The sequence below is a fragment of the Rissa tridactyla genome, chromosome 1 (assembly GCF_028500815.1).
Source record: "Rissa tridactyla isolate bRisTri1 chromosome 1, bRisTri1.patW.cur.20221130, whole genome shotgun sequence".
In the NCBI taxonomy this organism is placed as follows: Eukaryota; Metazoa; Chordata; class Aves; order Charadriiformes; family Laridae; genus Rissa; species Rissa tridactyla.
In genome coordinates, this window is record NC_071466.1 from 31,252,021 (window position 1) to 31,260,910 (window position 8,890).

General features: G+C 41.2%; 1 protein-coding gene across 1 annotated transcript in view; it reads left to right on the plus strand.

The window, feature by feature from the left end:
- Positions 1-3,480, plus strand: part of COG6 (component of oligomeric golgi complex 6) — a 59,791-nt gene extending 56,311 nt beyond the window's left edge. The window contains exon 19 of the mRNA XM_054197508.1: positions 936-3,480. Coding sequence (XP_054053483.1) covers positions 936-1,083 — 148 coding nt within the window. The 3' untranslated portion in view covers positions 1,084-3,480. The remainder of the gene's footprint in view (positions 1-935) is intronic.
- Positions 3,481-8,890: the final 5,410 nt, after the last annotated feature.

Consider the following 8,890-nt stretch of genomic DNA (forward strand, 5'->3'; position numbering starts at 1 on the left):
TTCTTTACCTTGTCAATTCCCAATTCAGCCCTGATTTTAGTGGATGCAGTTTTGGTTGTCTTTGTTCCTTTCCTGCGTATTACTGCTGCAGGGCTGAATCTGGATTCATGGTTACCTTGGTTTCCTCAGCTTCTCCTGGAGTTCCACATGCATGGGTTTGGCTGCAAAATAGTTGTAACTACTGTTTCTGGTAGATAAAAATGCAACTGTAAACACATCACCATGGTGATTAAAGTAAACTGATTCAATGGGCAGTGTAGAATAAAAATATTAGTTTGTCTTCAAAAAATATTAAACTTTCTGTTTAAATGTAGCATGCAGTCTCTGTGCATTGTTACTTGTTTAGATCCAGGAAAATAACAGGACACAGATTTCATAGCATTGTTTGTAAAAGGCTGTAGCAAGTTTTAGATCTGTGACCATTATCACTTTCAGCTTTTCCTTTTTTGACCAGTTATGGAATCAGTTGCTGTCAAGACAAAGTGAATAGAATATATTTGCTAGTAGGTGGGGGGGGTTGGGGGGGAAGGTGTGTATTTACAAAGGACAGCAAGAAGCCACAGGAGGTAGAAGGTAGATCACTAAGATTATCAGTCTTTTAAAAGATGCAGGGGAATGCAGGTGAAAAACTAATGTATGCAGATTAAATCCTTTTACTATTTTTTTTTCATGACTGCAGAAAGAAAGAAGCTAATTTCTTGGTTATCAAGATCACATATGTGGGTTTATCTGTGTATGACACAAAGAGAAGAAGCCGCTTTTTTTTTTTTTAAAAAAAAACTTTAAGCTGTTTTCACAGTTGACGTAAAAAGGATTTTTAAAGTAACTGATGCTGATTTTTAATGTGTATTTTTACTGTCTGTCTTTAATTCCTTGTATGTAGTACAGTTGTATTCCCTATGATTTGCCAATTATACTTTTGTTTTGTTTTTTAGGGAGCAGATACTAAAACAGTCAACGGAACTGGTCTGCAGAGCTTACAGTGAGTTATATGCAGCTGTGATGGATCCCTCAAACGAATATAAGGATCCAGAAACCATACTACACAGATCTCCTCATCAAGTTCAGGCACTCCTTTCATAGTCTTGCTTCTCCCAAATTTATCAGAATCCATAATGCTGTATTTGTTGAGTATATGCATCCAGTTATTTTTATGTTTTGAATTTTGATGTGTAACTGTATAGTTAAAATATGTAGGAATGTGGTTTTGTTTAATCTGCTTGGCAGAAGTCTAGTGTTTCCTGTGTCTTTGAATACCTTCTATAGGCCAGAAAATAGAATATAGATTAAAAATTATTTTAATGTATTCCTCTAATGGAAATGGACCTTGACAATATGCAATCTCTTTGAAAAAGGAGAAAGAAGCTTTTTCCTTGCTGTACATAATCCTTTCAACTAGAGGTTGAACCAGCGTCTCTTACAACCTCACCAATATTTTTATTTGCTCTTTTTCCTGTTCTTTCATTCTTTTTCTCAGCCTATCATCAGTAAACGCTGATAACTGTAATTTTAGTACAACTGATATACTTTGAATGTCTCAAGTACATCACTTCTACAGCTTATAAATCATTTCAGAATATTTTATGCTATTTTTCAAATCCTGTTGATTAAATCTTTGAGGCAAAATTTATGTGCTTTTTTGAAATCCATTATCGTTGTTGCTAGTTCTGGTATTTCTGTAAGAAAAAGAAATATTTGAGCTACGTGCATGTACATAACCTGGAACTTAATGCTTTAAGTTATTTGTATGATTTTGTTTTACTGGAAGGAATTTATTTCAGTGCAATCGTTCTGTAGGAATCCTCATATCAGTTGAAACCTGCTGATCTCTTAAGGCTGGGACCAGTAACAATGTAGGTTAGGAAAATGGTTTGCATAGCAGTATGGCCATTCCTCCTTCACGCGTGCTTGGGTTTTGTTTAGCTTTTTTTTTTTAAAGTACAGAAGAAGTCCATCTGCTCCAGTACAAGCATTTATTCAGTTAGTAATCCACCAAGAGATTTTCGTGGTTTACATGTCTGCAGTGGTGCTCCTAAAAAATAGTAGTTAAGTTCACCTGCGGCAGCCACAGGTTTTCCTGGGAATTACGTGGGAGAGCCGGGGTCTGTAGTTGTTCTAGGCTCCTGCGTAGAAAGCCACGAGGGGAGGTTTCGTTTCTCTCCTCCTTCAGTGCAAAGCTGAACCTGCTCTGCGTAGAAACCCTAATTATATAGAGACTTAATGATTTAGGAGACCTTTGCTTCCAGTAAAAGAGGAAAATGGGTAAGTAGGACACTTGTTCTCTCTTGGGTCTTAGGATAATTTTCTGCAAATTTCTTAAACATACTCTTCTTTTAGGAAAGCCTTGTTACAGAGAAACCTCCAGGAAACAAAAAGTTAGTAAAAGGAATTCAGGATGTTTTGGGATTAGGTGTTTTGTTTGTTGTGTTGTTTGTTTTTTTTTAAAGGTAATTTAAGCTGTTCGTTGGAAGCATTTCACTTTTTTTTTTTCTCTATGCTGTTGTATGGGTGCCACAGTGTTATTACAGTTGCCTGAGTTTACACTCATGTTAGATGTGGCTTATTTATATACATCAAGGGGGAGATGAGCAGTCATTCATATTGAATAACTTAACATATTTTATTTTTTATCAGTAATAATATTCCCCTTATAAAATACATATTTAGTGTCAGACAAGTTTGTAGTTTAGTGCATGCTTGCAAAAGAGCAAGAAATAGAGAAGAGCAGCAGCAATACGTTATAGTCTCTCAGAAAACTCATTGCACAAGATATATCCAGTGCGCTCAGAAATCGCCTTCTTTGGTAATACCACAATAAAGCAATAGCTCCTTTTCCAAATGGGCATAATTTGTTGGTATAATAGAAAAAGATTGGAAAGTCTGAGTGTCCCTGGAGTTCTTGGATCAGGCATAAATTCTTCTGTAAATGTGAATGTTAGATTTATTCTGTTTAAAAACTCCAGACCTGTAAGACAAAAAATTCTAGAAGCTTAGAAAAGCTGTAATGGACAATTATGCTTTTTCACTAGGTAAGGCACTTTAAATTACTCAGATTTTGCATTACCATAGTATACATTCAGAAGGCTGATCATTGTTGTTTAATAATGTTAATATTGCTTAATATGCCTATAATAATTATCTAATATATGAAAATTACATCGGTTGTGAAAGAATTATAAATTAGCTTGTTATTAGATTAACATGCTCATAAGAGTGAACTTTTTCCTGAAATTACACTCAACCTCAGTCTCCAATAATCAGTCAGTAGTTTGCATGAGGATTAGTAAGAAGTTGCTTCCTATCTTTGAGTCTATGTAGAGACTTATCCATGATTTTATCTTCTCTTAATAAAAATGCAAAAGATATAAAAGTTGTAACTTATAAAAGTTAAAGTCAATCGCTAATTTTGGTCTGCGCAATTAAAGTAAATGGCAGAGGGTCACAAATAAAGAATGTCAATAAAAGCATTTGATTTACTGACTTCTGTCTTCCATGTTGTTATTTCCTCCTGCTTGCCTTCCTAAGAGGAGGAAGGAAAGAGTGATTAGATTTTTGACCTGCCTTTTCTAGCTTGGCATTTCTGACTCTTTTATTTTACAAATTCTCAGGATTTCCACTCCAGGAACTGTGAAGCTGCAGTCCTCTAATTGCTCAGTCTGAGGGATGACCCAGAAGCGTTGCAGTAAATGGAATCATGGAATCATAGAATCATAGAATCTTCATGGTTGGAAAGGACCTTTGAGATCATCGAGTCCAACCATACACACACACAAAAAATCCAAAAAAACCCAAAACAAAACAAAAAAAAACAGAGGGGCCCAGAACTGAACACAGGACTCGAGGTGAGGCCTCCCCAGTGCCCAGTACAGAGGCACGATCACTTCCCTGCTCCTGCTGGCCACGCTGTTCCTGATACAAGCCAGAATGCTGTTGGCCCTCTTGGCCACCTGTGCACACTGCTGGCTCATGTTAAGCTGGCCGGCCACCAGCACCCCCAGGTCCTCTTCTGCTGGGCAGCTTTCCAGCCACTCTTCCCCAAGCCTGTAGCGTTGCTTGGGGTTGTTGTGACCAAAATGAAGGACCCGGCACTTGGCCTTATTAAACCTCATAGAGTTGGCCTTGGCCCATCGATCCAGCCTGTCCAGGTCCCTCTGTAGAGCCTTCCTACCCTCAAGCAGATCAACACTCCCACCTAGTTTGGTGTCATCTGCAAACTTACTGAGGGTGCACTCAATCCCCTCATCCAGATCATCGATAAAGATATTAAACAAAACTGAGCCCTGAGAGACACCACTGGTGACCATTCCGGGGGTCGGTACTGGATCCGTATTCAGACCAGTTACTGCGGGTCTGACTTGAGCATCACAGTGGATGAGAAGATGCTCACCTGGCTGGGCTGGTTAATTAGCGCTTCTGGTGTTGGTCCTTAGATATGTTGTATGGAGGGGCATGCCTTCAAAGGGTGAGGCCATTATTCTGTGCTGGGCAGCAATATGCTTGGGAAAACCGGGTGAGAGAGGTGTTTGAATGCCGCCTATCTCACCATTTGACACTGACAACCCAGTTCTGAGAACAGATGAGTAAAAGGCCTCGTTTTGCATCGTTGTCTGATGGAAAGAGCACTTTTGTGGTAAGTGGGAGAGCCGGGTTCTGGGCCAAAAGGAGTTTGGAATTGACATTTCCCGCCTTCCTGGAGAGCACCCAAACCCTTGGCCGTTGTGTAGTATGATTTGGGGCAGCTCTGTTTCTTCTCTTCTGAATTTATCAGCTGCACATAAATATGGGAGGCATGAGACAGAATAAGCAAGGAGGAGTTTAGCCCTGTGGCATATGCATGAGGACTCTCCCGAGGACTCCAGGGTCTAGATCTTCCCTCAGCTGTTACGTAGGGGCCTTATGCTTGACCTCCAATACACAGGTACCTGAAACAGAATCAGGATCCCAGGACTTTATCTTCCCCAGATTTTCCAGCAAAAAGCAAGCTAGAGAGTTGAGTTTGGGTTGGACCCAAGGTGGTTTGTCCGCACAGGTGACAATGCCTCTGTGTTCAATCCCATGTGTACCATTTTCTTCTCCCCTCTTTATAAATATGCACACTGCTATGGAAATAAAATATAAAAGTTGTTTTATTTGTAGCAAGCACACAGCAGCCCAGCCACACTGATTTTTTTGTTTGTTTTCTTTTTACAGGAAAAGAGAATCTCAAGGTGGTTTGGAAAGGTGAGAATGCATTTATTTTGCAGCATTTCAGAGTGCTCCTCCCTATTCTCTGAGATTTCTGACTCTAGCCCTGCATTTTGTCTGTTGATAGACTCAGCTGTAATTATTTTTATTAAAGTTTTTGAAATACGTGTTGGAGGAAAATACTTTCAGAACCGCTAAACTTTTCCATTCATTTAAAAAACTCCATTTGTTCTTTGATCCCTTTTGCTTGCCTTGCTGAGTCACTTTGCAGGCAGCCCAGGGGGTGGGAAGCTTATAAAATTTTGAAAATTAAACGAAGGGGTTAGACATATTTCCATGAGAAAAACACACCCTCCAGAAGCAACACAGACATGGGTGTGGGTTTGTTTGAAATCTCCTGCCACCTGCTTCTGAGAGAAAATGCAGACAAAGAGCCATTTGCTTGTGATGAGGGCACCAATCCAGAACAGCCGTGGTAGGGTTAGATGCTGTAAATTGACATTAAATGGATGTTATGTTTGAAAAGTTCGAAGCCTTCAAAATGGAGATTCGAAGAAACTAGCAGTATGTCGTATAACTGAACTCCCTCACATATTGGATTTTCTTGTTTAAAGGTTTCCAGAAGTTCTACATCTTTTCCCCACTGCTCTTAAGCACTTTGCAAACTAAACTTCAAGACAGTCCTGCAGCGATTCTAACCCTTGGGTAATCCGGAGTAAAATGAGATGCTTTGAGTCTTCCAGTGACGTACAAAGCAGTGGTTGAACTCTGAGCCAATTTGTTTCTTGAAAGAATTTCAAAACATGGAAATGAATATAACTTGAACTCAGATATTTGTCCTGAAGAGTGGGAGAGGCAGTGCCCCTGGTGTGGCAGGGAAGGTCTGGCTCTCCAGCTGTCTGCTGCAGGGTAGGAAACGAACTTCAGTTTTTCAGAATCAAACTACTTCTTAAAAAGTTTTTTTTAAAGGCTATTTAATCATACAATTGCCTAGGTTGGAAAGGACCTTTCAGATCATCCAGTCCAACCATCAACCTAACGCTGACAAAAACCATCTCTAAACCATGTCCCTATGCACCACGTCTACCCATCTTTTAAGTACCTCCAGGGATGGTGCCTCAACCACTTCCCTCAGCAGCCTGTTCCAACGCTTAATAACCCTTTCAGGGTAAAATTTTTTCCTAATATCCAATCTAAAGCTCCCCTGGTGCAACTTGAGACCATTTCCTCTGGTCCTGTCATTATTCACTTGGGAGAAGAGACCGGCCCCCACCTCTCTACAACCTCCTTTCAGGTAGTTGTAGAGAGCGATAAGGTCTCCCCTCAGTCTTAAAGGTGAACGTGTGCTCCTGTGCTGTACTAAACCAGGTATTTGCTGCCCAGCTAGGTTGCTGGGCTGGTGCTCCAGTGGGGATGTTCACGCTGCTCCAGTAGATGTGGTTACCAAATGCTCAAAAGGTGGCTGAACATCTTGTCACGCAAAGGTCTTCCAATACCCCACCTATCTACATCCTTCAGTAATGAGCCACTTTATACAGAGGTGGTGGGAGGAGAAATGGAGTAAACCCAAGACATTGCTTCTGTCTTTGTCCTTGACTATCTGTTCAACCCCTCAAAGATGATGCAGGTGAATCTTCAGTAATCTGCAGAATCTTCTAGTCCAAAGATATGGAAAGATGAGGTGCAAAGGAGCCCTTTACACCTGAAAATGTACACTTATCCCTTATCTTATGTATGTTAATGTACGGATCTTATTCTTATGTATACTAAGGCCTAAATCAGGCTATGACCCCCCTCAGGCTAAGTTGTCACACAGGCTTTGCATGCAATGAAAAGATGAACCACAAAGGCTTTTCTCTTAAAAAAAAAAAAAAAAAAAAAAGTTTATTTTGACTACCTTGCTTTAGCAGTAAGGAAACCTTGATGGAGCAAGATATGGCTGAAAGGTGTTTGATAGATTACTGCAGAGCAGCTGACAAAAAAGGAAGAGACCGTTGCATGTTTCTTATTCAGACAATGAAGCTTTCATTTGCAGCCTAGTTCACAGATGTGGCATTGTCAAATTGCAGGAAAATGCCTGGCAGACTCTATCATTGGCTATATTTAGGGAGGGAAAAAAAAATTCAGAACACACTATTTATAGAAGCCACACAAATAAGCACAGAGTTCTTATCAGCCAAAGATAACATTAGTCGTGATTTATCAAAGTAATCTTTATTTTATGGAAAATGGATAATAGGGTGTAATTTAATCCTTTGTGAGTGTAATGTATATTTCAAAGGGTTCTTTTTTGTCAATAAAACCATTTGTTGTACTTGTTAAACTAATTAGTCCTGTTGCTGTTGCTTAGGACAGGATAAAAGATGCCCGTTAATGAAAACGGGGAGGAGAAGACGGGTTCGAAAGTTTGTGAAGTATTTTGTACACCTTGCGAGCCAGTTTTCTGATCAAAACAGGTTTCACCTCTTCCACTGCGAGCCTGCGTAGCTCAGTTTGTGCAGGAGTTTGTGCAGGAGTTTGTGCAGACGGTACCTTTTCCTTTTTTCCCATTCTAGAATGGATTACCCCAAAAATACAGCGTGTCCCTGGGCAGTTCACCTGCTGCGGGCATCGAGGGCTCCTGCGATGTCCCTCCCTGGGTACTGATGCTGGCGTGAGCCACAGTGCCTGTCGGCCCCCGTTGCCGAGCGCTGACGGGGAGGGTGACAGGGAAGGTGACATTCCTGGCCGCTTCTCCCTGCCCTTTGCATTTTTTCCACCGTGTGCAAACGCATTCCAGGAGTCACGGAGAAAGCGAAAAAGGGAAGAAAACAGAGCTTCCCTGGGCACATCCTGCACCACCGGTCCCTGGCCGGCCATGAGCCTTTGTCTGGGTGAGAGCAGGTTTGGCAGGGGCAGAGCCTGGGGCTGAAGTTCTGCCTGGTCTTGGCTCCACGAGAGGCCTTCGGCAGCAATGCCAGGCTGCAGAGGCAGGACATGAGCTCATCCTCTGGATCTGCCGTTGACCTTGAAAGATCAAAGTCAGAAGTGGGCAAGAGTCAGAAGAGGACACATATTTTATTCATATTTTATGACGATTTTTTTTTTTCCTTAGTGTTTTTGGTGTCCTTGTTTGTAGCCTAGCAGACTCATGAACTTTTAATAGGAATTTATGAATGATTTTCAGAAGATGACTCTTAAAAGACTGTCTAAACTCTTAAAGGTCCTTCTCCCTTAGAAATAGCTCAGAAAATGTCCCTCAGAAGGGCCAAGTTATGAAGAAACTCTTAAAGAAAGGTCTTGTCCCTACTATCTGTATCAGTTCTGCATGGTCATCCCAGTTCCGTGGTTCTCTTTGAACCCTCTGTTGTACAAACTGTCCAAATGCAACGTTTCTAATCCTGAATTATTGCCTCCAGAAGTTTCACAGGTTCTTGAATCTCCTGAATACACAAGTGAAGAGAAGCCTGGGTCATGCTTCCAGCTCCCATGGCCACACTAGAGAGATCATGGAGCAGATCTGCCTTCTCCAGCCCTTCCCCACCTTGTTCTGAGGACACCTGCATATTTCAGCAGGAGACTTGTCCCTGTTCAAGAAGGACGGTGCTTCTGCTGCCTCTGTTACCACTGTCCTGAGTACAGGTTGGTGGCCTCACAGCTTGGAGTAGGGTTGATTGGCTCCTTCTTGGCTGAAAAGAAAGAACAGGCAAATTACCAGCCAAGCTAC